This window comes from Populus nigra, chromosome 5 (genome assembly GCF_951802175.1).
Source record: "Populus nigra chromosome 5, ddPopNigr1.1, whole genome shotgun sequence".
NCBI classification, from domain to species: Eukaryota; Viridiplantae; Streptophyta; class Magnoliopsida; order Malpighiales; family Salicaceae; genus Populus; species Populus nigra.
Genome location: NC_084856.1, coordinates 4,735,095 through 4,753,907, shown reverse-complemented (window position 1 = coordinate 4,753,907; position 18,813 = coordinate 4,735,095). Strand labels below are relative to the sequence as shown.

Here is an 18,813-nt window from a genome sequence, read left to right as displayed (position 1 = left end):
TAATATTCTTTTCACCTTTAAATTACACATAAATTTTATTTTGTATGTTAATTTTGATTTTGATTTTTTTAATTGTTTTTTTTTAATTCATTTTATATAATTGAAATTCTTTTTTAGTTTTTTTTATCAGGTTATTGTAATCATATGATATGTGTCGTGAATTTGACAAATATTTCAAGATGGTTTAGTCCTAATTAGTATTGTTACAAGTTTGTCATGATTAATTTTTTTATATATTTTTTATCTAATTTTAGAACCTGAATATCATTTCTTATACACAAAAAATAATTTAGTCTGTCATTGAATCACCAACATTAAGGTTAGTTTACTTGCTGCAACAAAGTTTAGCCCCCTTAATTACTCAAAAGCATGTTATTTGCACTGAAAATAAAGAGATCAATTGAAATTTGACTATTTTTTTCACAGTGAAATTTAACCAAAAGCTTGATTAACAAAAATTAATGATATTTGATAGGCTCGAAAAGGAAAAATTAAACCCACTACCCTAATAATATAAATGCCTGAAGATACTTCTAGCGGGAAACTTGAATTATTCCCTCAAACCACAAACATAATAAAAAATATATATATATAAAAGAAAAGAAAAAAACCTCATAAAACTTTCAAATTCAAATCCTTCAAAATTCCCACTAGCTTCTCTCGTACTCTCCTTCCTCTCTACACCATCTCTCTCTATAAATAAGCACTCATCTCCGTTTACACTAACAATCCACATTACATGTTCGATAAAATTCCTCACTCATTCACTTCCTTTTAAATTATCCAATTCAAATATATCTATCAACCATGTACGTGATCAAGCGAGATGGGCGCCAAGAACCGGTCCGTTTTGATAAGATAACTGCTCGATTAAAGAAATTGAGTTATGGGTTAAGTAACGATCACTGTGATCCAGTGCTTGTGGCACAGAAAGTCTGTGCAGGGGTTTATAGAGGTGTCACTACAACCCAGCTTGATGAGTTAGCTGCTGAGACCGCGGCTTCTATGACTGCTAATCACCCTGATTATGCTTTGGTCAGTGATTTTGTAATCTTTTGCAATCTGGTGTTTTGTTAATTTTGATTTTTGTGGTTTATCGTGTGTGTGTGTCAAATTTGTTGCCAAGCTCGTGTTTTAGTGCAACTGTGTTTTTTAGTGGTTGTTTGGGCTGCTTGAGGTGATTTTCGTTTGGGTTTTGATCGATCGGGGATAATTGCTTACGTGGTGATTTCTGTTGCTTGAAGTCAGTTTGATTAGTTAATTACTGATAGGTTTGTGTTGAACTTGATTGTTTTTGTTTGATAATGTGGTGCAGTTGGCGGCAAGAATTTCTGTCTCGAGGCTGCATAAGAATACAAAAAAATCCTTCTCGGAGACGTGAGTATTTGGTTTCATGGGGTTTTGTTTTGATTTAATTGTATTTTGTATTTACTTGAAATTGATTTAAAGGCTTGTAATGCAGGATCAAATTAATGTATAATAACTTAAATAAGGGGTCTGGGCAGAAGGCTCCTCTCATTGCAGATGATGTCTATGAAATAATCATGAAGGTAAACTCATCTTAATTTTTGTTTTATTGTTTTCAAGCTTGTGGTAACAGAGGTGTGGCCAACATGCGAAACTAACCATTTTTTCTATTAATCTGTGACCGAGGAATTATATAAATTATGTATGTATATAATAACCAATGCCTTTATTGGTATCAGAATGCTGAACGGCTGGATAGTGAGATCCTCTATGACAGGGATTTTGAATATGATTATTTTGGCTTCAAAACTCTTGAGAGGTCCTACCTTTTGAAGGTTGATGGAAAGATTGTAGAAAGACCACAGCACCTACTGATGAGAGTGGCTGTTGGTATCCACAAAGATGACATTGAATCTGCCACCAGAACTTATCACTTAATGTCTCAAAGTTGGTTCACTCATGCTACCCCTACCCTTTTCAATGCAGGGACTGCCCAGCCTCAAGTATGTTTGTTGTATCAGTGTTCTCCATTATCTGAATAACAGTGCTAATCTACATGAATTGCTCATGTGATTTTGTTATTTATTTGGCGTTGGGTGATCGGTTGATATGGCAGTTGAGCAGTTGCTTTCTCCTGTGCATGAAAGATGACAGCATTGAAGGCATATATGATACTCTGAAGGAGTGTGCTGTTATTAGCAAATTAGCTGGAGGAATTGGTATTGCTGTTCATAATATCCACGCCACAGGCAGTTACATTCGGGGGACAAATGGTACTTCCAATGGTATAGTTCCCATGCTTCGAGTGTTCAACAACACTGCTCGCTATGTTGATCAAGGAGGAGGGAAGAGGAAAGGTATAAGCTCAATTGTGTTGCTTATATTTTTTAATGCCTTTGAGTGCAAGTTTTTTATGGATAAAGCAAGACAGCAGATCAGAGTGATTTTGCATGAATGTAGTTAAATTTTGTCTATGCTAATTGGGTTGTCTTTTTTATTTTATTTTTTTCAACGGCCAATCTTTTTGTATTGATTAGGTGCTTTCGCTATATATCTGGAGCCATGGCATGCCGATATCTTTGAGTTTCTAGATCTCAGAAAAAACCATGGAAAGGTATGTTCATTACTTAATGGCCTTACATAACATTGATCTTAATCTAAGTAGGGGTATATATCGGTTAGTTCCAAATGAAAAAGATCCCTTATTTTGTTCTTTTTGATTCAGATCCTTGAATTTTCCTTTCTTATTTTTCATGACTCGATCTTGTGCATTTTCTTCTTGATGCCTTCTGCAGGAAGAACATCGAGCTCGAGACTTATTCCTTGCTCTTTGGATTCCTGATCTCTTCATGGAAAGAGTTCGAGGTGATGACAAATGGTCTTTGTTTTGCCCTAGTGAGGCTCCAGGTTTGGCTGATTGTTGGGGACAAGAATTTGAAAAACTGTATGCTCAGTATGAAAGAGAGGTAGAAAACTTGCTACTTCTGTGATGATTGTTTGTATCAAAATGTTGAGGTATTTGTCTGCACTGGAACTGACAATTACTTGTGTGTTTATGAATATAGGATAGGGCAAAGAAAATTATTTCAGCTAGGAAACTCTGGTTTGAGATTTTAAATTCCCAAATTGAAACAGGAACACCTTACATGCTCTTCAAGGTATTACATGTAATTTACCATGGCTATAGGCATAACAATTTTCCACATTGTTTTTAGTGTATTCTAAATGCACCTTTTATTTGTTCAGGATTCTTGCAACAGGAAAAGCAACCAGCAGAATCTGGGCACTATCAAGTCCTCAAACCTCTGTACTGAAGTTATTGAGTTCACAAGTCCAACAGAAACAGCAGTTTGCAATCTGGCATCCGTTGCTCTTCCACGATTTGTCATGGAAAGGGTGGGACACTGAAAATGAATGTTGCATTGATAGTTTCGTCTACCAGATCTTTTTTTTCCTTACCTTATTAATAATTTAATATGCTGCTCAACAATCTCTACTTCTTTCTGTAGGGGGTACCTGCGGAATCACAGTCTTCCAAGATGGTTGGAAGTAGAGAATCAAAGAACAGATACTTTGATTTTGAAAAACTAGCAGAGGTTTGTTTTAGTTAGAATGTAGGAGATCTCTAAATTTAACTTGTTGCGCATAGTGACAAGCATGCTGCTGAACATTTGTTTCTAGAAACTCAGTCACACTAGATATATTTAAGATAGAACTATATCTTTTTATCTTTTAAGAAATCTGAATTATTCTATCTGGGAGACTTTGGTTTCTTATATACTTTTGTTGCTATCTTAGGTTACAACGACGATCACTGCAAATCTTAATAAAATCATAGATGTTAATTACTATCCCGTTGAAACTGCAAGGAAGCCAAATTTAAGACACCGACCAATTGGTATTGGTGTTCAAGGTCTTGCTGATACCTTCATTTTGCTTGGCATGCCATTTGATTCGTCAGAGGTATTAATTTGCTTCTCTCAAATATGACATGGTTTCATTTGCATTGTTCATCCAGACTGATTTTTTCACTTGTTTGTAACAGGCAAAAAGGCTAAACAAAGACATATTTGAAACCATATACTACCATGCTCTGAGATCTTCTTCTGAGCTGGCTGCTAAAGATGGCCCTTATGAAACATATTGTGGAAGCCCTGTGAGCAAGGTGAGGGTCTCTGATTTTATCAGTTTCAGTGAATGTATTCCAAAGACGTTTCAGATGGCATGCCCTGGTGTCTGATTTTCAACTAGATGACCTCTGCTATCTTGTTTCTTTGGTTCATGCCTTGGCTTTATAGGATGGTGCAAATGTTAGACTTAATGTTCAGAAGAATTTGAGAGATGTTTCAAAAGGGATAACACGGTGAGCTTGGTCTAGGAAGCAGTCTCATTCTCATATAGATAATGCTTGAGAAATACAGAGAGAAGGGTGTACTTTTGCTCCTTTTTCTTCCTCAAAATGACTCATCATGCAAAGAAATCACCCAAGATATGGCATTTTGCCGATGTCATATTCTATTGGATGCCTTGATACATGCCCTCGAGAAGACATGAAATATAAGATTGCTAGAACTTGAGCAACCTTTCTTTTCTTTCAGGGGATTTTGCAGATGGACATGTGGGGTGTGACACCATCAGATAGGTGGGATTGGGATGCTCTTAGGGAAACGATCTCCAAAAGGGGTGTAAGAAATTCCCTTCTCATAGCGCCTATGCCCACTGCTTCAACAAGTCAGATACTTGGCAACAATGAATGTTTTGAGCCTTATACATCCAATATCTATAGCCGCAGAGTTTTAAGGTTTGTTTTGCTTTACCAGGCTGATTTCTGTAAAGTGTGGTTGTTCTTCCCTCTGCCATCTAACCACATCCATTTTCAGCGGTGAATTTGTTGTGATGAACAAACACCTCCTTCATGATTTAACGGAGATGGGTCTCTGGTCACCTGTTCTTAAAAACAAGATAATAAATGAAAGTGGTTCGGTTTCAAAAATCCCTGAGATTCCCGAGCAGCTAAAAGCTATCTATAAGTACGGTTATCTTCATCTTGTCTATATCCTATATTTAGTAGCATATTTGTATCTTTTCATGCCAAGGCAGAACTACTTTGTGATACCAGGACGGTGTGGGAAATCAAGCAAAAGACATTGGTTGACATGGCTGCTGATCGTGGATGCTACATAGACCAAAGTCAGAGTCTGAACATTCACATGGAGCAACCTGATCTTGGGAAACTAACTTCCCTGCATTTCCATGCTTGGTCAAAGGTATGGTGCTTATATTTATTAATTTGCAGTATAAATACACTGCATGCTCATTGCAGGGCACCACTCCTGATCACGTTTGCACTTTATGTTGCTACCGAGGCTGCGTAACCTGTCACTGGGAAAAGAAAACAGTATAGCATATGTTTCTCTATGCTATGAATGTTCAAAGTGCGTTTTGGGTGTATGCATTGATATGTTTGTTATTGATTTAGTCATGTTTTCTGTACAGGGCCTGAAAACAGGTATGTACTACCTGAGAACACGTGCTGCTGCAGATGCTATCAAATTCACGGTTGACACAACTGTTCTCAACAATGTATGCGAATTTCTCTTCCTTGTATCACTAGACCATGTTCAATTGTTCCATAAATCTGTTCCATTTATAGTTCATCCTGTTGAAGGTACAAAATCCACTTTGAGAATGGAGACTATTAAAGCAGATATGGAAAGAAGTAGAAAATCAAGCATGGTTTCACTATTGACCATTTATTTTTTAAGCATATGTTTTTTTTTTCAATCTTTCCATTTTAGACAACTGATTTGCAGTTTTACCTAAATAGATTGCATTTTCCTTGAAAGCAAATATTTTTACATGATTGTTGACAGAATTTGTTGTTTTGTTATGGAACAGGAAAATGCTAACAAGGCAGAGGATGATGTTAATTCTGATATGGCGCAGGCAGCATGCTCATTGCAGAACCGGGAAGAGTGCATGGCTTGTGGAAGTTAACCTCCGTGTTCCCTCTCATTTGATCAATACAGTTCTTCAACGACGAGCAAGAGCAACGAAGATCATTTCTTCGCATCTCTAACCTGCAAGTTGGAATGAATGGCTATGTAACAGTCTACAAGTGATGTGCAGGGTTTTTAGATCAAACCCATCATGAAACTAACTCGTTGATAGGATGTATAATGTTGTGGGCCCAGCTTTCTACTGGCCCTTGCAATCAAATTCTTACCAGAGCTGAGTCTTGACTTGTTTTGAAGTGTTGTTTTTTAAAGTTTTTTTAATTAAAAATTATTTTTAAAATCAGCGTTTTAAAATAATTTAAAAATATTAAGAAAATATTAATTTGAAATAAAAAAAATAAAATTTAATTTAAATTTTAAAAATATATTTTTAAAACACAAAAACAAATAAATATAACGTTCTTGTTTCATCGCATTTCAGTAAAGCAGGCTTTGCTCTCTCATGCATCATGATGATGATGACGGCCTATTGATGGGCCTTGGATTTTTTCTAGATAACTGGGCCGCTTAGGCGAACTAGTAGATAGTGCTTTCTTAAGTAGGTCGGCTGCTGGACTCTCTGGAAGAGGACCGGGCAGCTAGCCATCTAGTCCTTACTTTACCCTTTTTTTTTGGTGTTAATTTTTTATTTTTTGAAAAAATTTCCATCAACAGTTCTCTGGGTGATTTCACCGGATACTACTTGTGGCTCAGCTGTATAAAAAATAGACACGCGAGGCAGCTGGGCTGCGCAATTTGCTTGGCTGCCTCGAGACAGTCTCGGGCATTTCCATGAAAGAAATCTCGAATCATCTTTTATTGCCTGTTAATGACTTTTCATGGCATGTGGAAGTGGTAATAGCACGAGGACGCCATCAAATTTGAAAATTTCTGTCGAGGAAACCTGAGTTTCAGATATCAATAATATTCAGATTCAATTCAAAAATGTACCATTTCAGTCCCACTGGTCATTGATTTAATTATCGGACTGCGAGCCGATGACCAGCATGAATCAGATAGTACAAAATACAGTTTGGACCAGGACAAAGTCTCAAAATAATGGCCTTGCTGGCCCAATAGAGACCACCGGAAGCAACCTGTGCCTCGCATCTTCTTTTTCTGTCGAGGCTCTGTTTTTTCACGGTTCTGGTTAGCAATTAACCGTGTAGAAGAAGCATGCTGCCTAGTTAAGCCAATGGCTGGACCGCATGATACCTTGTAAAGGTCGTAGACCTGGTTGCTTTTTGGTAGGTGGGGCAGTTGGAGTTTTACATGCGTCATGCATGGGATGAGTTGATAAAAATAATTTCAGTGTTTTTACCCTAATTAAAAGGTGCGTAAACGTTATAATGTTATTTTTTAAAATATTTTTTTATTTAAAAATATATTAAAATAACATTTTTTTATTTTAAAAAAATTATTTTTGATACTGATAAATTAAAATAATATATATATAGTTAATTTAAAATAAAAAAATAATTTAAATTTTATTGAAGTGAAAATGTAGCATAAACGAGAAAGTTGAATTTAAGGTGTGTGTATGTACCATTCTAACTAATCAGAAGACAGGCTCTTGCCATTTAAAGAATTTTCTTCATTTAGAATGATGAACTCACTGGGAGATGTCAAACTTTGACTTGAATCATGTGCCGGAATTTGCTTCTTCTTTTTTATTTTTTTATTTTTTTTCTTTATTGGTCTTTTCATCCACCGGTGAACCTCCAATACCATTTTAAACTCTCGCTCGCAAGTTGCTTAATAACTGTACGGATTATATGGCTCTCACATGCTGGAATAGACTTGAGATTGGGAATTATTTCATGTTTATATATATATATATATATATATATATATATATATATATATATATATATATATATATCGCTAAGCAAAACATTTCTAGCAAAGAAATGCAAGAAGAAATGTACTCCGTCATGCCTCTCCCGTTCGTGGAAATTAATTATTTTTCATCTTTATGATGTCGGTCCAAATGCATGCACGTGTTTGAACGGAATCAAATTGTGCGGACAGATTGCTCCCATGACTCGTACCACATGCAGAAAATTGGAAAGATATGTAGCCTCGGGCTTGGTTGGTACTATCTTTAATTTCTGAAATCAAATTGTTTTATTGTTCTTCTTTTCCATGAATGACTTCTTCGGTTCTTTCAATTACATAAATTGGAGTTTCTTGGATTTTCAATGATAATTTTCAAACGTTTAGGGTACCTGTTTGGGCAATCCAAGACCGTTTCTTATGAGAGTCTTTTTCATGGGAAGTTTTTTTTTTTTTTAATAATTTTTTAAATTTTTTTATATTTATTTTTTATTAAAAAAAATTGGTTTAGTTTGAAGAGAAGAGTATTTTTATTATTATTTTAAATGGAGAACACTTTCTAGAAGTTGCAAAAAAATCAATAATTTCTTGTTATTTATTGATTATATCAAATTTGATTTTCAATCTTTTGATTGCCCCATATTTTTTTTGAAATTTTTTCTTCAATTTTATCCCCTAGAACTTGATTAAAATTTGATTTTTATATAATTTTAATCATTGTTTTTTTTATTGTTATTTACTTTTCTCTTATTATTTTTGTAATTGATTTTTTTATTTATAATATCCGATCCCTGTTCTTTTTATTATATTTATTTTATTTGAAATAATTTATAAAATTAGATTATTTTTCAATTTCATTTTTCATTAATATTTTTATTTATTAGATTTGGTCCTCATTCTTTTAATAAATTGAAAAAAATTAAAAAATTTAAAAGTTATTATCTATCTAATTTTTATAATATAATTAAATACTGAAAAATAAATTCTAAATTATTTTTTATAAAACTATTAAATATCAAAAAATAATTCATTTTAAAAAAAAACAACTCAAAATTTTTTTTTACAGTAAATAAACAAGCATAACTTAGTGTGTTTTCTTTTCTGACGACGACAGTGAAAAGAAAGTCACATGCACGTGAGCTTCTACTAGAGATGCTTCAAAATGGGATTTTCTTGGAATTAATTTACTATTAGTTAAAATTGCAATTAATTTACTATTAGTTAAAATTAATCATAGGCAGAGGACAAATCGTTGCCCATGGTTTAGTGGTATTATCTATTTGGGGCAATAATGACACCACGCCCTTGATTTGATAACTATTTATTTCATCCGTGCTCACCCTCATTTAGTAAAAAAAAATTTGAAATAAAAGGATATACAAGCTATTTTAATATATTTTTTTATATAAAAAAATTCAAAATATAAATTGAAAATATTATGTAAATATCTAATCAAATAAATCAATAATTATCTATATAAATAAATAAATGTATATCAAAATATTTGATATAATAAAATGAGATATTTATTCATTTTTATTTACTGAATTTTTTTTATTAGAATCAATAAAAGATAATGGAAATGAAAACACATATGAAACTAATTGAATAAAAAAAATATTATACAAGTTTGAACATATTAAAAATATTATTTCAAAATAAATATTTATTAGTCTGCAAAACATGTGATATAGATCATGAGACTGAAATAAACCAATAGAAAAAAATATTGAAGATAACCACAAAACCAATATTTTTTTAAAATAATGTAGAGTGATAAAATTATAAAATAAAAAAAAAAGATAAAAAAAAATGTCATTCTACATTAATTTTTCAAATTCATGACTCGTATCATTAGATTGGAAATATCATAAATGAGAAAACCATAAAGTCTAATCCTTAACAAATCAAACATTGAAGAATGAAAATAAGAAAAAAACAAATCGTAAAAAAATTATAATGAAAAGATTGAGAGTGAATGAAAATAAAAAATAAATTAGAGAGCATAAAAAAAATTTAAATTGAAGGATTGAATTGAAAAGAAAAAAAACTTTAACAAAAAGAAAAGGAAATAAAAGGATGGGAGTGAAATTGAAAAAAATAAAACAATATAAACTTTGATTGAATCATAAAATTAAAAACTAATAAAAACCTAATAGAAAAGGTAAGGAAAAAAATCAAAAAAATAAGAACTAAATTAAAAAGAATAAGCAATAAAAAACACAAGGAAAAAAATTTAAAAAACAAAAAAAAAGGTGTCACATGAGTCTTTTAAAGGACGCTGACAACACCTATATGTTTATGTGTAATGCATAATGGATAGATGTTAATAACTTTTTCGAATAAAAAATTATTTTTCAACTTAAAAAAAATACTAGAATATCCTTGATAACTCTAAAAATTAAAAAAAAATGTGTGGAAGGATAAAAATGATGTATGCGTTGATGCTTGTCTTTTCTAAAAATAAAAACATATTTTTATTGTATTCTAAAAAAAAAACTCAAAAAGAATTCTTTTTTTTGGGGGCACAAAGAATAAATAAGTAATTTAATTTTTTAAAGTTTTTGAAATGGGAAAATCCGCCGCATATTTATTTTTTATTCAAAAGCAAAATAGTAATTTTACTGTAATGAACTATATCTAGTGCTCTGAAGTGAAAAACCCGCCGCATATTTATTTTGTTTTAATAAAAATGGCTAGCTCAATTAGCAAGTAAGCATAAAGTGCGTCAACTAGTTTTGAAACTCTAAAAAGGATCACCTACAAAGCTAGGTGTTAAGTTTAAGGTAATTATCATTATCCACTCCTCCGGTGATCCCTGCATGGTTCCAAATAAATTGGGAGCCGGAAAGCGTGCGGCTTGATGGGCATGAAGTCCCGAACCAGGAGGGCCCAACTGAAGGAAGTTTGTATCCAATGTTTTAAGGAGTATTATAATAGCCTTGAGCACGCATTGCAAACATCAATTTGAAATTTTCTGCTGCTTGCGTGAATCGCCAAAAGAATCTTCATCGTTTCACATCTCAGATGAAGAAGAAGAAGAAGAAGAAGAAGAAGAAGAAGAAGAAGAAGAAGAAGAAGAAGAAGAAGAAGTGATAGCTTTGAGTCTCTTATCCATTTCAAGCTTGTTCTTTGTAAACACGTTAGAATCTCCTTTCATGGAAATCAAGTTGTACCTAGAGTAGACATTTTTGCTATTTTTTTAAGGTTTCTTATGTTTCTTGCCTAGTTTAAATTACTTTTGGCCTTTGATTAGAAATTCTTATTAGAATTATTTGGTTTTGTTCTTATTAACTTATTATTATTATTATATATATATATAATAAATAATAAATAGATCAGACTGTATCTTATATAAAAATATATTCTAAACTATTACTTGCTTTTAATAATATTATAACATCAATTTTAGTATGTACAATAATTAAGATTGGTTCTAGAACGCAATTCCCATCATCAAAGAGGAAAAATGAAAAAGACGAATTGATCACATTGATAATTGCGCTCATTTAATTGGTCTCGTAATGCACTGAACCTATATATAGTTCATGAACGGTGGATTATTAATTATTTTGTGATAAGAGTTTGGCATCTAAAAGTTTGTTTTTTTTGTAATTTTAGATTCGAGTCTTATAATTACTAATATAATAGCAATTGAAAATTTATATTATCATTAATTTTAAAATTTATAGAATTAATCAAAATATCTACAAGCTGACAGGATAACTACTTAATAATAATAAAAAACGATGGATTATTTGTGGCAAAAAGTAGTCGATCAATCCATATTCATGGGAATTGGAAAAAAGGATGTTTCATCCTTTCGGTACGCACCATCTTGAATGATGAAAGTTGTCGACAAAATGACACGTATTTGGCACGACATTTGCCAATTTTGACTCGTTTATTTTCCAAAGAATGGCACTCATCAAGATTCTATAATGGCACTTTATTTTGCTTTCCGAGCAAGTCTTATTTGTTTTTCTTTTTTTCTTTCTTTTCTTTTAATTGGGAAATTTAGGGTTCGCATTTGATCTTTGAATACTCCCTATTTGACTACAACAAGATTATATTTTTTTATTAACGATACTAATGTTCTATTTTCTAAAAATATTTAATTTTGAAGTATATGTGTCCCTCTCGGGACTAGATATTCAGTATCTGGGAAAGAATAATATTTCAAACTTCGGGAGGGTCCATAAGATAGTCTATTTTAAATAAACCGACTTATTGGCAAAATACTTTTTAATTAAAACACGTTTCTGACATTTTGAGTTAATAGCATGTGAAGATGTTTTGAAGCAGACCGCTGAGCCTTTTGGTTTTATCATAGTTATCGGACTGATGAAGTTTATCATTATTTTGAAGCTTTACAGTTGATCTAGTTGGGTCTTATTGTAGAATTTTGACTAGATGAGTCACCTAAGTTTAATTGGATTAGCTTTTTAAATTGATAAAAAAAAAACTCGGCTTAAGATGAAATCCAATTTGACAGGTTATTGAATCCACGGTCCAAGAGAATCAGGTATTTTTTACTTACGCTATATTGCGTCCTAGATATTTTTTTTTAAAAAAAATAAATTAAATGTATTGTAGGTTTTTTTGACATGGTTTTTTTTACACGGGTTTTTACATCAAAATATCAAGTATAAATTAAAAGCTTATACACGCATCTAATTAAATAAATAAATAATTATCTATAACAGCAAATGAAAAAAAACTTAACGATAACTAAATCGGCATTGGAAAAAGTTGAGAGGTGAATGTAAATCAAGATATTTAATCTTGCAACACGATTCATTTACCTGATTTTGTTCAATGATTTTGTTTATTAAATTATTTTTTAAATCAAATGATACTAGAAATAGACATGCACATAAAATTAATTGAATAAAAGCAAAGGGAAAAAATATCTTGCAATATTGTATTTATTATAAAAACTACAAAAAATAAGGTTAAATTATATAAAACATAAAAAACTTATAAAATTAGAAAAATATCTTTAAAAATTAAATACATACAAAATACTTAAAAACAACCATTATTAAAAAAAAGTTACATATAAAAAATAAAAAATCATAGAGGAGAGGAGAGATCTTAATTTAAATATATATTAAAAATTTATTTAAAAAAACATAAAAAAGCATGATTTTTTTTTAAAAAATCAAAATTACCATAAAAAAGACAAACACAATTGGGCCTAGCTTTATAAGAGGGCCCGTGTGTTGGTTAAATTCTTTTTAAAATGTAATTGGGTTTTTCTACGTAGCATTTGCTCTATTTTTATGAAAAAAATATTAGACAACGCGTCGTCTGACTTTGCTTAAATTTCAACTACTAAAGTAGCTAGAAAATCAGGCTTAAAGGTTTTTTGACCTAAAAACTCATTTTCAACATATTTTAGACCTAAAACACTTTAGGTACCTTTATGAATCTATTAATGGCCTTAAAAAACTCAAAAAATCATCACAAAACACAAAATTAACTTAAAATTAAAAACATTTTTGAGCTCATATATGTTTTTAGGCACTTTCAAGTTAAAAAAAAACATATAATTTAAACTCTCATCATTAAATAAAATCATCTGACACAAAGATCGACTATTTTGATGGTCGGAATCAGTGCAAACAATATCTTTCTCTCTCTACCACCAGAATTCAGCGATCTATCTCTTGTAACTCTCAAATCATGGACTAAAAACTAACAATAATTAACTTTTATACAAAAATTGAATTGAAGAAATATTGAGGGACCAAATAGGTATAACATGTGAAGTTTGTGGACTAAAGTGAACTTTTTGTGAGAACTTCGAAACCATCACCTATTTGTGATGCCTTTTCCACTTTGGTCCCCTGTCTTTCGATATTTTTTAGCCAACAAATTTCATTTAATTGTGCTTTAATTTGGCCCCAAAATAATGCAATTGTGCAAAAAAAAAAGTTTGGAGACAAAAAAAAATTATAATTCTGAACAATAAATCCATAGTAAAATGTGAGAAAGTGAATAATATTGTCTACAGTACAAAACCCACACCTTACAGTGTTTTCTACTAGTTATGTGACCCACGCTCTGTTGCATGTTAGATATTTTTATTTCCTATAAGAAATTGTACATGCACATGCAAGTGTTTTCAACACATTTATGTAATTTAAATAATGCAAGTTCAAATAATTTTTTTTATGCATATATGTAATAAACTAAATCAAGAACTATGTGTGCAAACAAATAAATAAATAAATAAAAGTTCATTAATGATACCTGAAAATAAAACTTAAAAAATCAAGAGACAGATGTAGATCAAGATATTTAATCTCGAAAGATAAAACATTTACCTGGTTGTGTTTGCTAAATTTGTTTATTAAAATAATTTCTTTATTTAGGCAAATGATAATAGAAATAGAAACACAAATTAAATTGATCGAATAAAATAAAAGGGAAAAAAATATCATGCAAGGCTGCACATATTATAAATATTATCTGACAATAATTTTTTATTTTCAAAAATAAAGTTCATCCATACAAAAGATAAAAAAAAATATAGATGAATCAGAAAAACTTTTCAAATAATACATAATTAACAAAATAATCATCATTTAAAAGAATCATTTTAAATAAAATAAAAGAGAGAAGGGGTACTAATTTAAATATAAACCTGAGCCATTTTGTTATGGTTAGCACGATTAGGCCCTTAATTTATTTTTTTGGAAAACAAATCAGCCGACATATCGTGTGCTGAGGCTTAAGTTTTTTTTGCCCTAAAAACCGTTTTCAATGCATTTGTTTTTATCCAAATCACTTATAAAACATGGCAGAAATTGTGGTATACCTATCTATGGCGTGAAAAAAACTTAAAAAACTGCCCCAAGAACTGAAATAAACTCGAATCCAAAAATTAACCCAAACTTAGATCTGTTTTTTCACGAACTTTAAAAGTAAAAAACACCTAATATAAGCTCCCTTTATCAAATGATCAGTTAACACAAATATCGTCTGTTTTGATGACATAAATCAATGTGAATGACACTTTTTCCTTTTTTCTGTTGGAATTCAACGACCTCTCTCTCTCTCACAACTAGGAACTAAAAATAACAACAATGAACTTTTGTACCAAAATTGAATGAGATAAATATTGAGGTATTGAAATTGTATAGTTTATGTGATTTTTAAAGCTCAATAACTAAAGTGTATCTTTTAGAACCTTATGACATGTTACTCATGTTTGGAGCCGTGCACGATGAAAAACCCATGTCTTTTAGAGTAATATGTAATAATGAATTTGACTTATCATTTCACAAGCATGCTTCTCTTACCCATGACATGTACTATCATTCACAACTCATAAAAAGTGGTTGATCAAGCCTTTTTACTACTCTGAACATTCATTAGACATAACTAGATTGGTGGCTTGTGCGACGTTGTAGGCCAGACCAAATTTTTTAACCCGAAAAAGAAGGAGACGATCATGTTTTTAAAAAAGTGAGAACTTCAAGAATCGAGTTAAATCTTAATTAATTTGACAATACAATAAAAAAAATGAGGCAAAAACAACATAAAATAAATGAAAAAAAAATATTGTTTTGGACAAAGCTAGGTTAACACACAAAATCTATGATATCGACATGAGATATGCCAAGATTACATGTCTATCGTGTGTCCTGAATCAAGACCAATATAATTTGATAGAAAAGGATATTGATGATAAATAAAAAATAAATTGCAATAAATTTATAATTGATGATAAATAAAAAAACAAATATAAATCAAGATATTTAATAGCACAACACAAGTTAATTATCCGGTTGTGTTTAATAAATTTGTTATCAAAATCAATTTATAATTGAAATTAATAGACACAAAAATTTATTGAATAAAATAAAAGAAACAAAATACTATGTAAAGCTCCAGATGTTAAAAATATCATAAAAATGAACATTTTTAATTTATAAAAATAAATTTAATTTTTATGAAATATTTAAAAAATTTACAAATTAATTATACTAACCTTGTGAAAAATTAAAGAAACTTAATATAATTAAAGATTAAATACTATTGAAAAAACGCTAAATAAGTAAAAAAAAATTACATAAGAGAGGTATTAATTAAAAAAAACAAAAACGTACTTGAAAAGGAGAAGACCAGGCATGTGGGCCTTGAAGCCCAGGCCCGTGTGCCCTGAAGCCCAGGCCCGTGTGCCCGAGCCTGTTATTTTTCTTTTTATTTTTTTGAAGAAAAAAAGAATATGCAGACAACACGTTGCCTTCTATGGCAGAAGTGTCGTCTGTTAACCCATATTCCAGCCACCATTATAATGGTCAAAATATCAAGCCTAAGGGTTTTTTACCCAAAAAATCTATTGTATCAACTCATTTTAACCACAAAACACCCTACAAACACCCTTAGAACACGAAGAAACCAACCTATCAACTTATTAAACCCAAAAAATAGTCCAAACCACCAAATCCCCTCTCACCTAGTGCAACCTCATGAAACCATTTTGGTCCAAACCATGAAATCATCACCAACAAATAGCTTTCTTTCTATTCATCGGAATATGGAGAGTCCTCTCTCTGCTCCTATGAAAAAAGGACTAAAAAATAGGGACCAATAATCTTATAAAAAAAAAGTTGATGGACTAAAATGTACATCACAAATAATTTTGAAAGCACTCGCTATGTTACCTGTGTTTTTTATTTTAGTCCATTGTTTTTCAATTCAACTCTCTCTTAAAAAAAACATGTAATTGAATGTTAATTTGAGTTTAAAATATCTCAATTGTACGAATAAAAAATCTGAGAATCAAATTAAAATTTTTTTTAAAAAAATCACCGCTACTACCAATAATGATACATGAAAGTTTTTATACACAGTAAAAACACTGCAAGCTTTAGTTTTTGTTAATTAAGAAGCTGATAGCATGAGATTTGAGATGGTTACCACATATTTTCAAATATGAGCCGGCATCTGCGTTCGCTTTCAAAATTCAAGGTTCAATCCAGAAAAAAATCACTTTCGTGTCCAGACCTACAACCTTTTTGCTTTTGAGGTCCCGATTTAAGATGATGTGTGGAGCTTTCAAGTATCGATCACAACTTATTGACAACTCATATCTCTTCAAGAGCAAAAAGAAGCTTGGAATTTTGGAGCTCCTTTTCATTCAAAGGTAAAGAGTCGTTGACATTAACAGTTGTTATGTAGCCAGGGGGTCCAAAGAATCGATTGTTTGACTGTGCCACTAGTGCTTCGATCTGTGCCCACAGCTTTCGACCGCCCACAGAAGATCTCTTGTCCGAAAACAAAAATATTTGATCATCCAATCAAGGCCCAGGAAGAACCAGGTCGGCTGCAGGGCACATCCATGAAAGATCTATGATGTCTTGTCCGATTTCAAGTCCGTAAATTTCTTTATTAATTTACTCTTTAGTCAGCACTTGGAGTTTTTACAGTTCCATCCAAATTTCAACAAATGAGTAATATTAATTTATCTTGTACTCACAGAATTTAGTTAATTCGAATCACTTGAACTAAACTGCATTACATCATAATATATATGATGACCGAAAAAGATTTAGAATGATTAATTAATATTTTCAAGAATTTTATTTCATATAATGTTTCCGACAATACTTATTCGCTAAGTTTTTAAAAAAAAAAATGTCTAAGAAAAATAAATTAAAAACCTTTTATGAAAAGAAAATTTAGAAGATTTTTAAAGAATAAAAAATCTTTGCAGTCGCTACCATAATTAAAAGTTTTTTAAGAAATTAAAAAAATAGCAAACAGGTACAATTTTTGAAAAATGTTATTCTCCCAAAATTTAAGTTTTTTTTAAATGATCTTTTTAACAATCATTTTCAAGCAATTTTGTCCACCTCTGTAGAAATGATCAGATTTGTAGATATTGACCAAATTTTTTATTTGTCGATTTGAGGCGCGGGAGACTTTTTTTTCTTTTGTTTTGGTAGAAGAAATGTCTTTTCGACATTTTTAATTTGCGACGTGGATCGTAAGAAAGCCAGAGAACTGACAGTAAGTTCATGGATCTGGACATGACTTTATATGCTGGCTTCAAGCTGGTGTCTCATCCTTGCATTTCACACTACTTTAATAAGCGGAAGGAGACTGGAGGGGGGCAAAAGAAGGGACTGCTTACTTTTATACCAAGAAATTAGGGTTCCTCCTTCCTACCATGAATTGGAAATTTCTTTTTTCTTTTTTACTTGCCAAAGAATTTTACTTCAGTTGCATTTAAGTGCGCAAGAATTGACGGCAAAAGCGCATAGAATTTCACTTTAGTAGGCATGCTATGAGATTCGCCGCAGCATCCACGTCAGAAATGTCAAACAAAAAATTCCTTTTTCTTACCAGCAATCTGTGCAAATGTTGCTCTCTCATTGGTGGAGAGTGTCACAGATTTTAAAATTACAGCCGAATCTTAAGTTTTCTTTTTAAAAAAAAACCTAATTTGATAAATTTTAAATATCAATAAACTATAAAAATACTTAAATAATAATTTAATAGCTAATTAAAATCATAATTAAATGAGTTTCTAACATAATCAAGAAAAAACCCTGAAATAATAACAAAAAAATAAAAAAAATTCAGAACAATAATTTCCAGATCTAGTTTCATGCGATGGTCCTAACATGTTAATTAAATTTTATTCTATTTAAAAATGAAATAAAAAATTATACTCATGTTCATCTGAAACAATTAAATCAAATAAGAAATTTGCATTCCATGTAATTTTAATTTGAGTGGGATTTTAATTTATCTTTATTACAAGGAATCGTCCTTTCTCATTAATCATATCAACAATGCCATAGGATCATCAGTGGGATTCGCATTTATCCACGTTTATTTGGGCATATCCCATGAATGTCATATTTGTACTATTGGTAATTGAAACTTTGAACCTGCCCTGCTTTTGTCTACTCGAGCCACCGGCCCCTAAATTAACTAAAATCTCTCTCTCATTACAATCTACTGATCGCATTTTTAGCTCTATATATCATTT

The 18,813-nt window shown here is 31.0% G+C and overlaps 1 protein-coding gene across 1 annotated transcript; it reads left to right on the top strand.

The window, feature by feature from the left end:
- Positions 1 to 534: 534 nt before the first annotated feature.
- On the top strand, positions 535 to 6,220 carry LOC133693946 (ribonucleoside-diphosphate reductase large subunit-like). Its single transcript, XM_062115331.1, has 17 exons — positions 535 to 1,035; positions 1,316 to 1,377; positions 1,463 to 1,550; positions 1,707 to 1,970; positions 2,084 to 2,324; positions 2,505 to 2,581; positions 2,763 to 2,933; positions 3,033 to 3,125; positions 3,214 to 3,363; positions 3,477 to 3,563; positions 3,766 to 3,930; positions 4,013 to 4,132; positions 4,566 to 4,768; positions 4,848 to 4,997; positions 5,087 to 5,234; positions 5,464 to 5,550; positions 5,866 to 6,220. The coding sequence occupies exons 1-17, from the start codon at positions 808 to 810 to the stop codon at positions 5,962 to 5,964; spliced, it is 2,433 nt and encodes an 810-aa protein (XP_061971315.1). The 5' UTR covers positions 535 to 807; the 3' UTR covers positions 5,965 to 6,220.
- The last annotated feature ends 12,593 nt before the right edge of the window (positions 6,221 to 18,813 follow it).